This window comes from Balaenoptera acutorostrata, chromosome 5 (genome assembly GCF_949987535.1).
Source record: "Balaenoptera acutorostrata chromosome 5, mBalAcu1.1, whole genome shotgun sequence".
NCBI lineage: Eukaryota > Metazoa > Chordata > Mammalia > Artiodactyla > Balaenopteridae > Balaenoptera > Balaenoptera acutorostrata.
The window spans coordinates 78665772-78686842 of NC_080068.1; the positions used below are offsets into that span (position 1 = coordinate 78665772).

General features: G+C 40.6%; 1 protein-coding gene across 2 annotated transcripts in view; it reads left to right on the forward strand.

The window, feature by feature from the left end:
- PDS5A (PDS5 cohesin associated factor A) overlaps positions 1–21071 on the forward strand; it is a 128553-nt gene that overhangs the window by 742 nt on the left and 106740 nt on the right. For both annotated transcript variants that reach the window (XM_057546611.1, XM_057546612.1), the window contains exon 2: positions 262–442. In XM_057546611.1, the coding sequence (XP_057402594.1) occupies positions 302–442 (141 nt within the window). In that variant the 5' untranslated portion in view covers positions 262–301. The remainder of the gene's footprint in view (positions 1–261; positions 443–21071) is intronic.

Below are 21071 nucleotides of genomic sequence, written 5' to 3' on the forward strand. Positions count from 1 at the left end.
AACTCCTGGCGCTGCCCGGCGCTTCCCGCGGCCGCCGGTGCCAGAGAGCCCAGTGGGCCCGGTGTTGGAGGGGCCCGCGTGGGTGGGCGCGGCGCGGCGGCCGCCAGGATCCAAGCCCCGGGAAGGAGCGGGTGGCGGGGCCGCCGCGAGTCCCCGGCCTCCCGGGAGAAAGGGCCCTTTGCAGATTAGAGATTTTTGAAATGAAAAAAGAGGTTACAAAGTCGTCCCTTTCCCGCTGAACTTTTGTTTTCTGACCGATAGAGGCCGGTAGAGGACTGTGAAAGAAAAGTTGTCCCCCAGGATGGACTTCTCGACCGCGCAGCCCAAGCCTGCCCCTGCTCTCTGTGGCGTCGTGAGTGCCGACGGGAAGATCGCTTACCCTCCGGGGGTAAAGGAGATCACCGACAAGATCACCACCGACGAAATGATCAAACGACTGAAGGTAAGCTCCTCTGGACAGAATGTTCACATTTCAGACGTTTGTGATAGGAGGTGCTCTCTCCTGTGGTATTACAGTTCTGCTGGGCCTGGCCTTTAAGAGTTTCACCGACCAGGGTTTTTTTTTTTTTTTTAGATATTTTACGTCTTCTCTTTTACCGCTTCTGAAAGGTATTGTTCTATCTTGGCTATATCTTTGAATGGTGATTTCTGTTAGGGACATAACCATTATGGGAAATTAGAAGGGTGTGTATGATCTTTTTTAATCTTACTTTTTTTTTAAGTATAAGAATTCGAGTATTTTTTAAGTTTGTTTTTTTTTTCCCCTAGAAATATTTACGAGAATACTATTCAGAGTAGCTTGTAGCCTTAAAGGTAGGCAGTAATTTGCTTAGGAAGGTTTTCATCAACTTCTGAGGAGACTGATTTATCAAAGCACAAAAGGCATTTTAAAAATTATCACAATTTCCTAACATCCAGAAGCTTAAATATGTATATAGTATGGTTAAACTTTGACAGAAGGGACTGACTTTTCAAAATTCAGCCTTGAAGTAAAGTGATGATTTATGTCCACATGTTCAAAGGGGTTTGTGTGTGTTTGTTTGTTTAAATATTTATTTATTTGGCTGCACTGGGTCTTAAGTTGAGGCATGCGGGGATCTAGTTCCCTGACCAGGGATCAAACCTGCGCTCCTTGCATTGGGAGCACAGAGTCTTAACCACAGGACCACCAAGGAAGTCCCCAAAGGGGTTTTAAGAGAGAGTGATTATGGCTCTTTTTATAAGGAGTCAGCGTATTTTTAAGCATGGTGATCCTAATGTCCAGGTTGTAAGTTTCAGCCTTAAGTAAGTTAATTTTTTGCTTTTTGTTGCATGGACGTAGATTGTGGACACAGCCTTACAAAGTAAGTGCTGTTCTTGTTAAGGGATCAGCTTGATGCAGTGGTTCTCAACCAGGACATCTTTGAGCCCCAGGAGACATTTGGCAATGCTGAAGATGTTTTGGTTGTCACTGTTGGGGCTGGATTGGAACAGGGTAAGACTGGAGACAGGGAGTCCAGCTAGGAAACTGTTAACAGTAGTCTAGGTCAGAGATGTTGAAATCATGAAGTAGGGCTATGATAGTGGGAATAGAGTGATAGGGAACGATACAAGACACATTTCAGTGTTAGAATCAATCAGAGTTGGTGGGAGGTGAGGGAAGAAACGATGTTGACACTTTGCCAGTCTTCACCTTGGCCACTTGGTGAAATGTATTTAAAGGAATAATCTTGCCCCTTTGCTTTTAGAACTTATAGTGCCTAGTAAATGTTTATCATGTTATGAGTGATTAATATTTAAAGTATTCCTGTAGTTTGTTGTTAAAAATCTAATTGGATTCTGCAGTTTGTTGCCCCTTTGGAAGGAATGGGACACAATGCCGTCCATTAAAATAAACCTTGATACTAAAGACTGTACATGAAGTAGGGTGCTTAATTGATGCGTCTTAAGGTTATATTGTTATTGTTCTTAAGTGTTCTGAGTTGCTGAAATATGAATTATGAAATATAAAGCTAAGTTAAAAAATTTATAGGTCTTTTAATTTTTATTTTCATATTAAGAATATCAAAACCTTGAATTCTAGTGATGGATAATTTGGTTAAAAAAAGAAAAGTTATGACTATATATACATCTTCCATTTGGAAATAGATTAAATATCAGAAATACTGTTAACTAGAAATTGACACCAAGTCTAGAATGAGCATACGGTTAGAATATTCATTTTTTATGAGTTCTTTTGGAAGTTAAATTTGATATACATATTAACCAATTTGAATGTCCTATTGCTAAAATTTTGCTTTTCTCAAGAATTATGATTCTGTCTTCCTCCTGCCTTTCTAAGTCGATTTTGACTTTGTACGTTTTAGGGATCCATGTTTAAAGTATTACTGTCTCGTTGGAAGTATAGGTTTCAAACAATATTTAACTGTATTTTTGATAACTTTCGTGTTATTTGTGGATAAATTTTATAAATTCAGTAGTTTGTTATAACACAGTAACAATGTTCAAATGCTGTATAAATACAAAAGCGCTTAAAGGCAAGTAAAATCTTGGTCAGTGGGGCTTCCCTGGTGGCGCAGTGGTTAAGAATCCGCCTGCTTGGGCTTCCCTGGTGGCACAGTGGTTGAGAATCTGCCTGCCAATGCAGGGGACACGGGTTCGAGCCCTGGTCTGGGAAGATCCCACATGCCGCGGAGCAACTAGGCCCGTGAGCCACAACTACTGAGCCTGCGCGTCTGGAGCCTGTGCTCCACAACAGGAGAGGCCGCGATAGTGAGAGGCCCGCGCACCGCGATGAAGAGTGGCCCCCGCTTGCCGCAACTAGAGAAAGCCCTCGCACAGAAACGAAGACCCAACACAGCCAAAAATAAATAATAAATAAATAATAAATAAATTTAAAAAAAAAATTTGTTTCTTTAAAAAAAAAAAAAAAAAGAATCCGCCTGCCAGTGCAGGGGACATAGGTTCGAGCCCTAGTCTGGGAAGATCCCACATGCCACGGAGCAACTAAGCCCGTGCGCCACAGCTACTAAGCCTGTGTTCTAGAGCCCTCGAGCCACAACTACTGAGCCCACGTGCCACAACTACTGAAGCCCGCGCGCCCAGAGCCTGTGCTCCACAACAAGAGAAGCCACCGCAATGAGAAGCCCACACGCCGCAATGAAGAGTAGCCCCCGCTCGCTGCAACTAGAGAAAGCCCACGTGCAGCAACGAAGACCCAACGCAGCCAAAAATAAAAACAAATAAATTAAAAAAAAAAAATCTTGGTTAGTGGAATTCAGAGATGTTTGGTCCATTTTCTTCAGTTTTCAAGACTGGAACAAGAATTTTTACAGTGGAACCATAATTTTAGAGTTAGAAGGATTCTAAAAGAAATTCTGGAACTCCCTTTATTTCACAGATAACAAAAGTTAGACCCAAAGTGGCCAAGTAACATTTACCAAGGTCAGCCATAGGACAGGTTAGTGGCAGAGCCAGGGCAATAGCATCATGTATCTTTTTATTCTTATAGCTGCTTTCTTCTAAGGAATCTAAACAAAGTTGAACAAAGAAGTTGTGATTTTTTATGCAGTTGAAAACAGTAAAGTGAAAAGAGAAGGGAATCAATGAGAGTTAACTTGGTCTTTTGCAGGGAGATTTGGGACAGCGTTTTTTTTTTAACATTAGAGAGAAATTATTGTGATGCTTTGAAGCTTTCTTGAAAATAATTCTTAGAGTATATCTTTGGAAGAACTTAGACATACTTTTGTATTTTAGAAGTTTTAATTTCTGTTTCCAAGGAACTACTTTAAATATTTTTATGTCCAGTCACACTGGCCTTCTGTCAGTTCCTTGAACATGCCATGCTCATTTCTGTCTAGACAGATTTAGAATTATGTAGCCCATATACATACTCTTCCTCCCAGTTCATTAAGGGAAGTCTCTTAGATTCCTTGTTAATATATTCTTTTAATTCCTTCATATCACTTATTTCAGATGTGATATTACATTTATGCATATGTTTATTTGGTTTGTCTCCCCAGCTTCTCTGTAAGCTTCATGAATATAGGTATCACATCTATTTGTTTACTTTTGTATCCTCCCAGTGCTAGGTTTAGTACCTGGCACATAGGTTCTTAACATATATTCCTTGAATGAACGAATGAATACTTTGTATTTTTTTTTTTTTTTGGCTGCGTCGTGTCTTCTCTGCTGCTAGGGCTTTCGTGGAGCGGGGGCTACTCTTCGAATACTTTGTATTAATCCTGGTTTAGAGAAATATTTTTATTTTTGAAGATGAAGGATAATTTGAAAATATTTTGAATTGCAACTAAGTACTTTATCTGAGATTGCATACTAGAGATGATAACACAGATATTTAGAATTTTAGAACCAGAAGGTAGCTTAGAGGTTATTTCATTTTGTTCTAATTTTCCGGATGAAGAAACTGAGCTCAGAGGTTGTGACCAACCCTAGTCACATAAAGCTGAAAACCATCATTAACAGTTTTGTTATTTAGATAAATTACAAATATATATTAATTGGCAGAAATATTAAAATTCATACAAAAGCTGTTCGCGAGGATAGCAGACATTTTAATACCAGTGTTGCATTAAGCATCAAGATTTCAGTAAGGATTCTGAAACTAATGCAAATCATGTCTGATAAGTTTTATAAACAAGATACACCTATAAACAATGTTGTACAAAGTTCCATTAAGTGCTTCTGCCCACAGTTTGTTATACAGTCTATCTCAGATCATGTATTACAAAGCTGTGTGCTATGCACTTTTTTTTTCTTCCTTTTTTGCTATTTTGGAAGTGGGAAGCCCTTGAAAGCCTTGGTTTTTAAAAGGAGGGATTAGGATGAAGTTTGTTACTATATCCATTTCTTATTATCTGCTCTCAGAGTTCAGTGCCCCAGACAGTTCTCTAGCCACAACCCTATACCCAAACCTGCCATATTCATTCTGTCACAGAATCAAATCAAAATACTTACTACCTTGGTGCTAAGAATTAGGAAAAATTAAATAATAGGGTTTTATTGTTCTGAAAATGTCCCCCACTTTTCTCCCACTAGGTGTTACTTCTGTGTTTTCTTTGTATTTTTCTGTAATCTTTCTCTTTCTGTCAGCCATTCTCCCTCTTCCACGTGCTCGCTCTTCTACTTTCTATAGTCTGGCCTGTTGGATAGTTCAGTAGGAATTGGGATATGGTGAACTTGATTTAGGTGGGACATCTCCCTTTTCTCATCAAACCTAGGTTGGAAGAGGGGAGGAATAGATTAGGGTCAGGAAGGCCATGAATTCTTTCATTTTCCTTCCCCTCAGGTGGACGTCAGAAATACTTGATTTGTTGTAATTATTTTCACTTGCATAAATGACTTTTATTTATCCCTAATTGCCACATAGTATGCTAATTTTGCTCATAATTCAGTATGTAATTTCAAGTCTGAATTTTGTTTATATCTTTTACTTTAATATTTGTATTAATGCAGAAGATTCTGCTAAGTAATTAAGAAGTTAAATGGAGAGGCAAGATTTCTTAAAATGAAGTCCTAAAATAGAGCCAGTATACATTTGTGAAGTAATACTTCATGCAGCACAGCTTTTATTTTATTTATTTACTTATCTATTTATCTATCTATTTATTTATTTATTTGTCTTTGGCTGCGTTGGGCCTTTGTTGCTGCGCGCGGGCTTTCTCTAGTTGCAGTGAGCGGGGGCTGCTCTTCGTTGCGGTGTGCGGGCTTTTCGTTGCTGTGGCTTCTCTTGTTGCGGAGCACGGGCTCTAGGCGTGCAGGCTTTAGTAATTGTGGCACGCGGGCTCAGTAGTTGTGGATTGTGGGCTCTAGAGCGCAGGCTCAGTAGTTACAGGTGCATGGGCTTAGTTGTTCCACGACATGTGGGATCTTCCCGGACCAGGGCTCGAACCCGTGTCCCCTGTGATGGCAGGTGGATCCTTAACCACTGCACCACCAGGGAAGCCCCTACCATTTTAATCATTTTTAAGTGTACAGTTCAGTGCCGTAAGTACATTCACATTGTTATGCAACCTCATCACTATCCATCTCCACAACTTTTCATCATCCTTAACTGAACTCTGTACCCATTAAATTATAACTCTATTCTCCCCTTCCCCCAGCCCAGGCAACCACCTTTCTGCTTTCTGTCTCTATGAATTGGGCTACTCTAGGAGCCTCATATGAGTGGGATCATACAATATTGCTGCTTTTGTGACTGGCTTATTTCACTTGGCATGATGTCTTCAAGGTTTATCTGTATCGTAGTATGTGTCAGAATTCACGTGTATAACATCTTTTGTTTATCCTTTCATCCTTTGATGGACACTTGGGTGACTTCTACTTTTTGCCTACTGTTGGTAACTTTTCTTACTATCTCACAGTTTTGTGGATTAGAAATTTGGGCAGGACTTGGCTTGATTATTCTGCTCCACATCGCATACTGGGCTCACTCACTGGTATTCAGCTGGTGATTAGACTGGTGAAGTATATACACACTGGCTTTTCTCAAACACTTGGTACCTCAGTAGGAACAGCAGAAAGACTGGACTCAGCTGGGCCCTTCTTCCTGTCTATGATGTAGTGTTAAGGCTTCTCCACATGGTCTCTCCAGCAGGGTAGTTGGGTTCAGGGTTCCAAGACACTATGGAGGAAGTTGCCAGTACTTTTAAAGACTTTATTCAGAATTGGCAGTGGCACTTCTACCTTACTCTACGGTAGTCATACTGCTATAAAGTAGTCATAGCACAGCTGACATTCAAGGAGAGAAAAATTGACCCTACTTCTCAATGGAAGAAGTAGGAAAGAATTTGTAGCCGTCTTTACCACAGGAGCTCTCATGATAAGTCAAAGTGTACTATACTTTGTAGTTACATTCATACATTTGAAAAACATTTAATCTCAAAAAAAACAGTATATATTTGCAGCCAATTTGCTAGATTTGTAAAATTTATTTTAAATACTCTAAGAAAAAAATTGTAGGAACTTTTTTACGTGCTAGTTAGGGAGGAATTATGGGGGAGGCTCATGATTTGATCCTAGAACTTGTTTCTTACATTTTTTGAATTTTTACTAGGAAGTATCACTGGCCAATCATAATGATGATCCCCCCTTCCCTCTTTTTAAAAAAAATCTATTTTAACTTCTTTTTTTTTTTAATTAATTAATTAATTTATTTATTCTTGGCTGTGTTGGGTCTTCATTTCTGTGCGAGGGCTTTCTCTAGTTGTGGTAAGCGGGGGCCACTCTTCATCGCGGTGCGCGGGCCTCTCACTGTCGTGGCCTCTCTTGTTGCGGAGCACAGGCTCCAGACGCGAAGGCTCAGTAGTTGTGGCTCACGGGCCTAGTTGTTCCGTGGCATGTGGGATCTTCCCAGACCAGGGCTCGAACCCGTGTCCCCTGCATTAGCAGGCAGATTCTCAACCACTGCACCACCAGGGAAGCCCTGTTTTAACTTCTTTTTTTTTTTTTTCCTCAAACTTCTTTATTGAAGTATAATTGCCTTACAATAGTGTGTTAGCATCTGCTTTATAACAAAGTGAATCAGTTATACATATACAATATGTTCCCATTTCTCTTCCCTCTTGCATCTCCCTCCCTCCCACCCTCCCCATCCCACCCCTCTAGGTGGTCACAAAGCACCGAGCTGATCTCCCTGTGCTATGCGGCTGCTTCCCACTAGCTATCTATTTTACATTTGGTAGTGTATATATGTCCATGACACTCTCTTACCCTGTCACATCTCACCCCACCCGCTCCCCATATCCTCAAGTCCATTCTCTAGTAGGTCCGTGTCTTTATTCCCGTCTTGCCACTAGGTTCTTCATGGCCTTTTTTTTTTTTTTTTTTTCCCTTAGATTCCATATATATGTGTTAGCATACTGTATTTGTTTTTCTCTTTCTGACTTCCTTCACTCTGTATGACAGACTCTAACTCCATCCACCTCATTACAAATACCTCCATTTCATTTCTTTTTATGGCTGAGAAATATTCCATTGTATATATGTGCCACATCTTCTTTATCCATTCATCTGTCGATGGACACTTAGGTTGCTTCCATGTCCTGGCTATTGTAAATAGAGCTGCAATGAACATTTTGGTACATGACTCTTTTTTTTTTTTTTTTTTTCAAACATCTTCATTGAAGTATAATTGCCCCACAATAGTGTGCTAGCATCTGCTCCACAACAAAGTGAATCTGCCACACATATACAATATGCTCCCATCTCTCCTCCCTCCCGCATCTCCCTCCCTCCCACCCCCCCCATCCCACCCCTCCAGGTGGTCACAAAGCACCGAGCTGATCTCCCTGTGCTATGCGGCTGCTTCCCACTAGCTATCTATTTTACATTTGGTAGTGTATATATGTCCATGACACTCTCTTACCCTGTCACATCTCACCCCACCCCCTCCCCATATCCTCAAGTCCATTCTCTAGTAGGTCTGTGTCTTTATTCCCGTCTTGCCACTAGGTTCTTCATGGCCTTTTTTTTTTTTTTTTTTCCCTTAGATTCCATATATATGTGTTAGCATACTGTATTTGTTTTTCTCTTTCTGACTTACTTCACTCTGTATGACAGACTCTAACTCCATCCACCTCATTACAAATACCTCCATTTCATTTCTTTTTATGGCTGAGTAATATTCCATTGTATATATGTGCCACATCTTCTTTATCCATTCATCTGTCGATGGACATTTAGGTTGCTTCCATGTCCTGGCTATTGTAAATAGAGCTGCAATGAACATTTTGGTACATGACTCTTTTTGACCTATGGTTTTCTCAGGGTATATGCCCAGTAGTGGGATTGCTGGGTCGTATGGTAGTTCTATTTTTAGTTTTTTAAGGAACCTCCATACTGTTCTCCATAGTGGCTGTATCAATTTACATTCCCACCAACAGTGCAAGAGTGTTCCCTTTTCTCCACACCCTCTCCAGCATTTACTGTTTCTAGATTTTTTGATGATGGCCATTCTGACCGGTGTGAGATGATATCTCATTGTAGTTTTGATTTGCATTTCTCTAATGATTAATGATGTTGAGCATTCTTTCATGTGTCTGTAGGCCATCTGTATATCTTCTTTGGAGAAATGTCTATTTAGATCTTCTGCCCATTTTTGGATTGGGTTGTTCGTTTTTTTGTTATTGAGCTGCATGAGCTGCTTGTAAATCTTGGAGATTAATCCTTTGTCAGTTGCTTCATTTGCAAATATTTTCTCCCATTCTGAGGGTTGTCTTTTGGTCTTGTTTATGGTTTCCTTTGCTGTGCAAAAGCTTTTCAGTTTCATTAGGTCCCATTTGTTTATTTGTGTTCTTATTTCCATTTCTCTGGGAGCTGGGTCAAAAAGAATCTTGCTGTGATGTATGTCATAGAGTGTTCTGCCTATGTTTTCCTCTAAGAGTTTGATAGTGTCTGCCCTTACACTTAGGTCTTTAATCCATTTTGAGTTTATTTTTGTGCATGGTGTCAGGGAGTGTTCTAATTTCATACTTTTACATGTTCCTGTCCAATTTTCCCAGCACCACTTATTGAAGAGGCTGTCTTTTCTCCACTGTATATGCTTGCCTCCTTTATCAAAGATAAGTTGACCATATGAGTGTGGGTTTATCTCTGGGCTTTCTATCCTGTTGCATTGATCTATATTTCTGTTTTTGTGCCAATACCAAACTGTCTTGATTACTGAAGCTTTGTAATATAGTCTGAAGTCAGGGAGCCTGATTCCCCCAGCTCCATTTTTCGTTCTCAAGATTGCTTTGGCTATTCGGGGTCTTTTGTGTTTCCATACAAATTGTGAAATTTTTTGTTCTAGTTCTGTGAAAAATGCCAGTGGTAGTTTGATAGGGATTGCATTGAATCTGTAGATTGCTTTGGGTAGTAGAGACATTTTCACAATGTTGATTCTTCCAATCCAGGAACATGGTATATCTCTCCATCTATTTGTATCATCTTTAATTTCTTTCATCAGTGTCTTATAATTTTCTGCATACAGGTCTTTTGTCTCCTTAGGTAGGTTTATTCCTAGATATTTTATTCTTTTTGTTGCAATGGTAAATGGGAGTGTTTTCTTAATTTCACTTTCAGATTTTTCGTCATTAGTGTATAGAAATGCAAGAGATTTCTGTGCATTAATTTTGTATCCTGCTACTTTACCAAATTCATTGATTAGCTCTAGGAGTTTTCTGGTAGCATCTTTAGGATTCTCTATGTATAGTATCATGTCATCTGCAAATAGTGACAGCTTTACTTCTTCTTTTCCGATTTGGATTCCTTTTATTTCTTTGTCTTCTCTGATTGCTGTGGCTAGGACTTCCAGAACTATGTTGAATAATAGTGGTGAGAGTGGGCAACCTTGTCTTGTTCCTGATCTTAGTGGAAATGGTTTCAGTTTTTCACCATTGAGGACAATGTTGGCTGTGGGTTTGTCATATATGGCCTTTATTATGTTGAGGAAAGTTCCCTCTATGCCTACTTTCTGCAGGGCTTTTATCATAAATGGGTGTTGAATTTTGTCAAAAGCTTTCTCTGCATCTATTGAGATGATCATATGGTTTTTCTCCTTCAATTTGTTAATATGGTGTATCACATTGATTGATTTGCGTATATTGAAGAATCCTTGCATTCCTGGGATAAACCCCACTTGATCATGGTGTATGATCCTTTTAATGTGCTGTTGGATTCTGTTTGCTAGTATTTTGTTGAGGATTTTTGCATCTATGTTCATCAGTGATATTGGCCTGTAGTTTTCTTTCTTTGTGACATCTTTGTCTGGTTTTGGTATCAGGGTGATGGTGGCCTCATAGAATGAGTTTGGGAGTGTTCCTCCCTCTGCAATATTTTGGAAGAGTTTGAGAAGGATAGGTGTTAGCTCTTCTCTAAATGTTTGATAGAATTCGCCTGTGAAGCCATCTGGTCCTGGGCTTTTGTTTGTTGGAAGGTTTTTAATCACAGTTTCAATTTCAGTGCTTGTGATTGGTCTGTTCATATTTTCTATTTCTTCCTGGTTCAGTCTCGGCAGTTTGTGCATTTCTAAGAATCTGTCCATTTCTTCCAGGTTGTCCATTTTATTGGCATAGAGTTGCTTGTAGTAATCTCTCATGATCTTTTGTATTTCTGCAGTGTCAGTGGTTACTTCTCCTTTTTCATTTCTAATTCTATTGATCTGAGTCTTCTCCCTTTTTCTCTTGATGAGTCTGGCTAATGGTTTATCAATTTTGTTTATCTTCTCAAAGAACCAGCTTTTAGTTTCATTGATTTTTGCTATTGTTTCCTTCATTTCTTTTTCATTTATTTCTGACCTGATCTTTATAATTTCTTTCCTTCTGCTGTCTTTGGGGTTTTTTTGTTCTTCTTTCTCTAATTGCTTTAGGTGCAAGGTTAGGTTGTTTATTCGAGATGTTTCCTGTTTCTTGAGGTAGGCTTGTATTGCTATAAACTTCCCTCTTAGCACTGCTTTTGCTGTGTCCCATAGGTTTTGGGTCGTCGTGTCTCCATTGTCATTTGTTTCTAGGTATTTTTTGATTTCCCCTTTGATTTCTTCAGTAATCACTTCGTTATTAAGTAATGTATTGTGTAGCCTCCATGTGTTTGTATTTTTTACAGATCTTTTCCTGTAATTGATATCTAGTCTCATAGCGTTGTGGTCGGAAAAGATACTTGATACGATTTCAATTTTCTTAAATTGACCTAGGCTTGATTTGTGACCCAAGATATGATCTATCCTGGAGAATGTTCCATGAGCACTTGAGAAAAATGTGTATTCTGTTGTTTTTGGGTGGAATGTCCTATAAATATCAATTAAGTCCATATTGTTTAATGTATCATTTAAAGCTTGTGTTTCCTTATTTATCTTCATTTTGGATGATCTGTCCATTGGTGAAAGTGGGGTGTTAAAGTCCCCTACTATGATTGTATTGCTGTCAATTTCCCCTTTTATGGCTGTTAGTATTTGCCTTATGTATTGAGGTGCTCCTATGTTGGGTGCATAAATATTTACAATTGTTATACCTTCCTCTTGGATCGATCCCTTGATCATTATATAGTGTCCTTCTTTGTCTCTTGTAATAGTCTTTATTTTAAAGTCTATTTTGTCTGATATGAGAATTGCTACTCCAGCTTTCTTTTGATTTCCATTTGCATGGAATATCTTTTTCCATCCCCTCACTTTCAGTCTGTATGTGTCCCTAGGTCTGAAGTGGGTCTCTTGTAGACAGCATATGTATGGGTCTTGTTTTTGTATCCATTCAGCCAGCCTGTGTCTTTTGGTGGGAGCATTTAATCCATTTACATTCAAGGTAATTATCGATATGTATGTTCCTATTCCCATTTTCTTAAATGTATTGGGTTTGTTATTGTAGGTGTTTTCCTTCTCTTGTGTTTCTTGCCTAGAGAATTTCCTTTAGCATTTGTTGTAAAGCTGGTTTGGTGGTGCTGAACTCTCTCAGCTTTTGCTTGTCTGTAAAGGTTTTAATTTCTCCATCGAATCTGAATGAGATCCTTGCTGGGTAGAGTAATCTTGGTTGTAGGTTTTTCTCCTTCATGACTTTAAGTATATCCTGCCACTCCCTTCTGGCTTGCAGAGTTTCTGCTGAGAGATCAGATGTTAACCTTATGGGGATTCCCTTGTGTGTTATTTGTTTTTTTTCCCTTGCTGCCTTTAATATGTTTTCCTTATATTTAATTTTTGACAGTTTGATTAATATGTGTCTTGGCGTGTTCCTCCTTGGGTTTATCCTGTATGGGACTCTCTGTGCTTCCAGGACTTGATTAACTATTTCCTTTCCCATATTAGGGAAGTTTTCAACTATAATCTCTTCAAAAATTTTCTCAGTCCCTTTCTTTTTCTCTTCTTCTTCTGGTACCCCTATAATTCAAATGTTGGCACGTTTAATGTTGTCCCAGAGGTCCCTGAGACTGTCCTCAGTTCTTTTCATTCTTTTTTCTTTATCCTGCTCTGTAGTAGTTATTTCCACCATTTTATCTTCCAGGTCACTTATCCTTTCTTCTGCCTCAGTTATTCTACTATTGATCCCATCTAGAGTATTTTTAATTTCATTTATTGTGTTTTTCATCATTGCTTGGTTCCTCTTTAGTTCTTCTACATCCTTATTAAATGTTTCTTGCATTTTGTCTATTCTATTTCCAAGATTTTGGATCATCCTTACTATCATTATTCTGAATTCTTTTTCAGGTAGACTACCTATTTCCTCTTCATTTGTTAAGTCCAGTGTGTTTTGAGCCTGCTCCTTCATCTGCTGTGTGTTTTTCTGTCGTCTCATTTTGCCTATCTTACTGTGTTTGGGGTCTCCTTTTCACAGGCTGCAGGTTCGTAGTTCCCGTTGTTTTTGGTATCTGTCCCCAGTGGCTAAGGTTGGTTCAGTGGGTTGTGTAGGCTTCCTGGTGGAGGGAACTAGTGCCTGAGTTCTGGTGGATGAGGCTAGATCTTGTCTTTCTGGTGGGCACGTCCACGTCTGGTGGTGTATTTTGGGGTGTCTGTGGCCTTATTTTGATTTTAGGCAGCCTCTCTGCTAATGGATGGGGTTGTGTTCCTGTCTAGCTAGTTGTTTGGCATAGGGTGTCCAGCACTGTAGCTTGCTGGTCGTTGAGTGAAGCTGGGTCTTGATGTTGAGATGGAGATCTCTGGGAGATTTTTGCCGTTTGGTATTACGTGGAGCTGGGAGGTCTCTTGTGGACCAGTGTTCTGAAGTTGGCTCTCCCACCTCAGAGGCACGGCCCTGATGCCTGGCTGGAGCACCAAGAGCCTTTCGTCCACACGGCTCAGAGTAAAAGGGAGAAAAAATAGAAAGAAAGAAAGAAATAGGCTATAATATAGTGAAGTAAAATAAAGCTATTGTAAAGCAAAGCTATACAGACAAAATCTCACCCAGAAGCCTATACATATACACTCACAAAAAAAAGGAAAAGGGGAAAAATTAATATCTCCTGCTCCCAGAGTCCACCTCCTGAGTTTGGGCTGATTCGTTGTCTATTCAGGTATTCAGCAGATGCAGGCACATCAGGTTGTTTGTGGAGTTTTAATCCGCTGCTTCTGAGGCTGCTGGGAGAGATTTCCCCTTCTCTTCCCTGTTCGCACAGCTCCTGGGGTTCAGCTTTGGATTTGGACCCGCCTCTGCGTGTAGGTCGCCTGAGGGCGTCTGTTCCCCGCCCAGACAGGACGGGGCTAAAGGAGCAGCTGCTTCGGGGGCTCTGGCTCACCCAGGCCGCGGGGAGGGAGGGGTACAGAGGAGGCGGGGCGAGCCTGCAGCGTCAGAGGCCGGCGTGACGTTGCACCAGCCTGAGGCGCGCAGTGCGTTCTCCCGGGGATGTTGTCCCCGGATCCCGGGACCCTGGCAGTGGCGGGCTGCACAGGCTACCGGGAGGGGCGGTGTGGAGAGTGACCTGTGCTCACACACAGGCTTTTTGGAGGCGGCAGCAGCAGCCCCAGCGTCTCACGCCCGTCTCTGGGGTCCGCGCTGATCGCCGCGGCTTGCGCCCTTCTCTGGAGCTCGTTTAGGCGGCGCTCTGAATCCCCTCTCCTTGCCCGCCGCGAAACAAAGAGGCAAGAAAAAGTCTCTTGCCTCTTCGGCAGCTGCAGACCTTTTCCCGGTCTCCCTCCCGGCTAGCTGTGGTGCGCCAACCCCTTCAGGCTGTGTTCACGCTGCCAGCCCCAGTCCTCTCCCTGCGATCCGACCGCAGCCGGAGCCTCAGCTCCCAGCCCCGCCCGCCCCGGCGGGGGAGCAGACAAGCCTCTCGGGCTGGTGAGCACCGCTCGGTGCCGAGCCTCTGTGCGGGAGTCTCTCCCGATTTTCCCTCTGCGCCCCTGTTGCTGTGGGATCCGCGCTGATAGCCGCGGCTCGCGCCCTTTTCTGGAGTTCGTTTAGGCGGCGCTCTGAATCCCCTCTCCTTGCCCGCCGCGAAACAAAGAGGCAAGAAAAAGTCTCTTGCCTCTTCGGCAGCCGCAGACTTTTTCCCGGACTCCCTCCGGGCTAGCTGTGGTGCGCTAACCCCTTCAGGCTGTGTTCACGCCGCCAGCCCCAGTCCTCTCCCTGCGATCCGACCGCAGCCCGAGCCTCAGCTCCCAGCCCCGCCCGCCCCGGCGGCTGAGCAGACAAGCCTCTCGGGCTGGTGAGTGCTGCTCGGCGCCGAGCCTCTGTGCGGGAACCTCTCCGCTTTGCCCTCCGCACCTCTGTGGCTGCGCTCTCCTCCGTGGCTCTGAAGCTTCCCCCCTCTGCCCCCCGCAGTCTCCGCCCGCGAAGGGGCTCCTAGTGCGTGGAAACCTTTCCTCCTTCACGGCTCCCTCCCACTGGTGCAGGTGCCGTCCCTATTCTTTTGTCTCTGTTATTTCTTTTTTCTTTTGCCCTACCCAAGTACGGGGGGAGTTTCTTGCCTTTTTGGAGGTCGGACGTTTTCTGCCAGCGTTCAGTGGGTGTTCTGTAGGAGCAGTTCCACGTGTAGATGTATTTCTACTGTATCTGTGGGAAGGAATGTGATCTCCGCGTCTTACTCTTCCGCCATCTTCTCCAATCCCCCCTAACTTCTTATTTTGAGACATTTTATCTCTCTAGAAAAGTTGGAAAAGTTGTACCTTCAACACTCATCCCTACATTTAGATTCACCAGTTGTTAACATTTTGTTACTTTTGCTTGCTTTAATGTTTCTCCAAACACACACACACAGAGGGAGACAGATGTAACATACTTTTTTGTTTGAGAGTTACTTGCATCTGTCATGACATTCCACCTCTGAATGCTTCAGCAGTCTTCTTAGAACAAGGACATTCTCCTACTTTATAACAATTATCATTATCACACTCAAGGAATTTAACATTGATACAGTGATATCTGTTATACTATCCATAATAAAATTCCCTCATTTGCCCTAAAAATGACTTTTTAAAAGTTGAATTTTTCTTCCTCTATCCAAGTTGTAGTATAGGATCACATGCATTTATTACGTCTCTCTTGTCTGTTTTAATCTAGAAAGTCCTCTCATTTTCTGGGGGTGTGTTGTTCATGACATTTTTTGAAGCATTTGTCTTATAAGAGTTCATAATCTGTTTTGTCTCATTTCCTCATGCTTAGATTCAAATTGAACCTTTTTTGGCACGTATACTACACAATTGGTGTTGTGTAGTTCCCTCAGCATCATATCAGGAGACATATAATGTCATTTTGTCCTATTGGCTTTGCTAAGTTGATCACTTGTGTACAGCTCTCTGCATTGTAAAGGTATTTCCCTCTCTTTGCAATTAATAAGTAATATTTAAGGTAATAAATAGTTTTTAAGAATAATTTGTTTTCCAGCAATTCTTACTCAACTGTTTTAGCACCCACTTTGGTGGTTATAAAATGTTGCCTTGATTGATTGATTGATGGCTGTGTTAGGTCTTTGTTGCTGCTCACGGGCTTTCTCTGGTTGTGGCGAGTGGGGGCTAATCTTCGTTGTGGTGCATGGGCTTCTCATTGCGGTGGCTTCTCTTGTCGCGGAGCATGGGCTTCAGTAGTTCCGGCGCACGGGCTTCAGTAGTTGCAGGGCATGGGCTCAGTAGTTGTGGCTTGCAGGCTCTAGAGTGCAGGCTCAGTAGTTGTGGAGCACGGGTTTAGTTGCTCTGCAGCATGTAGGATCTTCCTGGACCAGGGATGGAACCCGTGTCCCCTGCATTGGCAGACGGATTCTTAACCACTGCGCCACCAGGGAAGTCCCAACAATTGGTTTATTTTTTTTTCTGTTTGTATTCAATTTTATATGTATATACATATACATACATACATTCACTCTGGTGGACTGGACTCTTCATTTCTACTGACGAGTATTATCCTTGCTTGATTTTTTTTTTTTATATTGTGGTAAAAAACATAACAAAAACCATCTTAACCATTTTTAAGTGTACACAGTACAGTAGTGTTAACTATATGTACATTGTCAATACTACAGATCCCTAGAACGTTTTCATCTTGTAAAACTGAAACTCTGTACCCACTGAACAACTCCCTTTCCCCCATCCCCCTCAGCCCTTAGTGACCACTTCCTGTTTCTAGGAGTTTGACTACTTTAGATACCTCACATATAAATGTGGAATCATATGGTATTTGTCCTTTAGTGACTGGCTTATTTCACTTAGCATGAAGTCGTTAAGGTTTATCCATGTTGTAGCATATGACAGGATTTTCTTCTTTTTTAAGGCTGTGTAGTATTCCAGTGTATGTATCTACCACACTTTCTTTATCCATTAATGGAAGTTTAGGTTGCTTCCACCTTTCAGCTATCGTGAATAATGCTGCAGTGAACATGGGTGTGCGTATATCTCTTAGAGACCCTGTTTTCAATTCTTTTGGATATATATTGCTGGGATTGCTGGGTCATATGATAGTTCTATTTAAACATTTTTGAGGAACCCCTTCATACTGTTTTCCGTAGTAGCTGCTTCATTTTACCTTCCCACCAGTAGTACACAAGGGTTTCAGTTTCTCCACATCAGTGCTTATTTTCTGTGTTTTTGATAGTGGCCGTCCTAACAGGTATGAGGTAATGTCTCGTTGTGGTTTTGATTTGTGTTTCCCTGATGACTGGTGATGTTGAGCGTCTTTTCATGCTTATTGGGCATTTGTATATCTTATTTAGAAAAATGTCTATTCAAGTCCTTTGCCCATTTATTAATCAGGTTATTTGTTTTATTGTTGTTCAGTTGTAGGAGTGTTTGTATTCAGTTTTAGGAATTACATTGTTCATTCTTTTTATTTAATTTTACATGGTTCAAGAGTCAAAACTATAGAAAAACTTACACTTTTAGAAGTCTTCTTGCCATCTTTATTCTTTCCACTTCATTTCCACCCACCTCCCCTCTGTAGATAATCAGTTTCATTAGTTTCTGGTTTATCCTTTCTGTGTTACCGCCCTTCTTCTTCTTCTTCTTTTTTTTTTTACCGCCCTTCTTAAAAGATAAACTACTATATATACTCTATTGTACTTTGCTTTCTTCACCCAATATGTCTTGGAAGTCACACCATATCTGGAAATGTCTTTAAATTCATTTTCATGGCGTTACAGTATTCTGTGTGTAGATGTGCCATAGTTTACTCAACTAGGCTCTCATTGTTGATTTGAGATTGCTTGTAGTATTTTCCTTTACAAGTAATGCTGAAGTGAATAACCTTGTTACACATTGCTTTGTATTTGTGGAAGTGTGTCTTTAGGGTAAGTTCCTAGGGTAAGTTCCTAGGATTGTTGGGCCAAAGGGTACATTTCTGAGTGTTTTTGTTAGAGGTGGTCATATTCTCCTTCATATGGGTTGTACCATTTTGTACTTCCACCAGCAAGTATAAGAGTGTCCAGCCTCTCAGTAATGTATCGTCAAGTAATGCGTACTTTTAAAGTAGCAAATTGGCAAATTAACATCTTGCCCCAAAAGGCCATTTTATTGCCTCCCGGCAACAAGAGAAGTTCTTTATGAGAATGATTAAATATAAGTGCTCCACTGAGGTTCAAAAGGATAAGAACCCTATTTAGATTTCCTTAGAAACTCAAAAGGAATTGAGTGACTTTTTTAGTATGTTTAAAGAAATGAGGGTGGGTGGGGTAGAGTTGGAGACTAAATTTTAGGAACAAAGATGATGAAATCATCAAGCCTCACTTAGGTCTTCATTCAAGACCTTGAGTTAAATAGAAATGAGATGAAGGCTTATTATTTAAAATCATAAATGAAATAAATAACGGTATTGGCATGTAAAATGCCAGTGCCGTGATTTATTTTCCCATTATCAGAGATCTATAGATGTCCAAGGGAAAAACTGCTTTGTGTTCATAGTAGGAGAATAGGCTTAAAGCATTAATGAATTTTGTTCCTATTAGCTTCTATTTTCAGAGTTAATTATTTAAATTAAACAGTACTTTGGCTGAGGTTGTTGGCATATGGAAGTATGTCCAGTTGAATTCACTGGTCAGAAAGATAAAATGAGTGGAGTTTATACATGATATAAAAGCATAACAAGTTTTTATTTGCTGAAGACAACAAATCGAGACGTTTCTAGGTAACGGTTGTAATAGAAAGCTAAACACAAACATAACGAAGGAGTTTACTAAATTTCTTTCCCTTGCTGTTGGCATTTGGTCTTTTACATTAGTACAGATCTTCCCAACTGATACTCTACACAGTTGTAAGTATGCCTAAATACAGAGTCCCTCAGCCTTTGGAGATTGCAAATATTACATAATTTTTTGTATATTATGTGATATTTTAAAAGTTGGGAACTGCCATAACATATGTGTTGTTTTTCATGTTATATTGTAAAATTATTATTAAGATCAAACACTTAAAACTTCCTACCAAATGGGGGCCCTGTGATTAGTGCTGATAAAGCCAGCCCTTAAATAACATGAGTCCATTAGGGGAACCTGGATTTATACTAGGAATAACACTGGAATGGATTTCCATTTATATGAAGGATATTTGAGATTATTATATCATACGCTAAATGTTAGTTATGTGCTAGGATTGTATCTGTTTCTTTGGATAAAGAGGTACTAAGAATTTTGGTGGTCAAGAGAAGTTTCAAGGAAAAGGTGACAGTTGTACTGGGATTTGAAGGCTTAGACTTTGGTAAGCAAAGAGTGGTAAAACATTTCAAACAGATGAATAGCAGGGACAAAGACAGAGACAGAAGCATGCTTGGTGTGTTTGAAGAAAATGAGTAGAATAGTTTTGCTAGAGCTAAAGCATCCTAAAAGAGTAGTTGAGAGGAAAAAAGAGGAAGGTACCAATGAAATTGGTAGAATCCTTAAATGACAGAGGAATTTGAATTAAAAAAAAAAATAGAGCTAAAGAGGGATATGTCTACATTGTGGTTTTGCATGATTAGCAAAGCTAGGTGACCAAGGAGTTTTTTAAGCACATGAATACCACCCTTCTTTGAGGCCAATTTGTGGAGTTTTTTTATCCTCATGTCCAGACCAGATAGTATCTTTGGTTGAATAGTAATCCACTTCTAATTGATACTGTCTGAATGAATCTGTTGGTTGCTTAGAGTTTAGTCACATGATACTAGGTGTGAAGGCTGTGGATGAGTAAAATTTTAAGAGCAGTTAGTAGAATTTTATGTACTAGATTATAACAATATGAATTGGATTTTTAAAAAATAAATGTATTTATTTATTTATTTATTTATTTATTTATTTATTTATTTTTGGCTGCGTTGGGTCTTTGTTGCTGCGCGCAGGCTTTTTCTAGTTGCAGTGAGTGGGGGCTACTACTCGTTGCGGTGCGCGTGCTTCTCATTGCAGTGGCTTCTCTTGTTGTGGAGCACAGGCTTTAGGCACATGGGCTTCAGTAGTTGTGGCGCACGGGCTTAGTTGCTCTGTGGCATGTGGGATCTTCCCGGACGAGGGATGGAACCCGTGTCCCCTGCATTGGCAGGCGGATTCTTAACCACTATGCCACCAGGGAAGTCCCAGATTTTTATTATATATATTCAGTGCATGTTTTTCCAAAATTTCCTGGAATTTCTGTGGTAGGAATTCAAGTAAACATTAATTGTAATTTGATGCCAAATTATTATTATTTTTTCTACTTTTTATTTATTTTTGGCTGTATTGGGTCTTCATTGCTGTGTGCAGGCTTCAGTAGTTGCAGCATGCAGGTCAGGAGTTGTGGCGTGCGGGCTCAGTAGTTGTGGCTCCCGGGCTCTAGAGCACAGGTTCAGTAGTTGTGGCGCACAGCCTTAGTTGCTCTGCAGCACGTGGGATCTTCCCAGACCAGGGAAGGAACCCATGTCCCCTGCATTGGCAGGCGGATTATTAACCACTGTACCACCAGGGAAGTCCGTCAAATTATTTCAATACTTGAAAATTAAGTTCAGTGGCCATGTATTATATCCTATAATTTCAAATGTTTGTTGAATTGAATAGCCTTTATCTAGCCCCTATAAAATAAGTAGAGGTGAATTTCTCATCTGCAAAAAGAAAGTCATTGAATAAAAGTGTTTACGATTTATAAGGACTGAGTCAGTGTATATAAGGAGACTGCTTTGTTTCTGGCAGAAGTTTCAAAATGATTTTCTTCTTGAAGCATATACCTAAATAGCTTTGAAGAAAGTGATAAA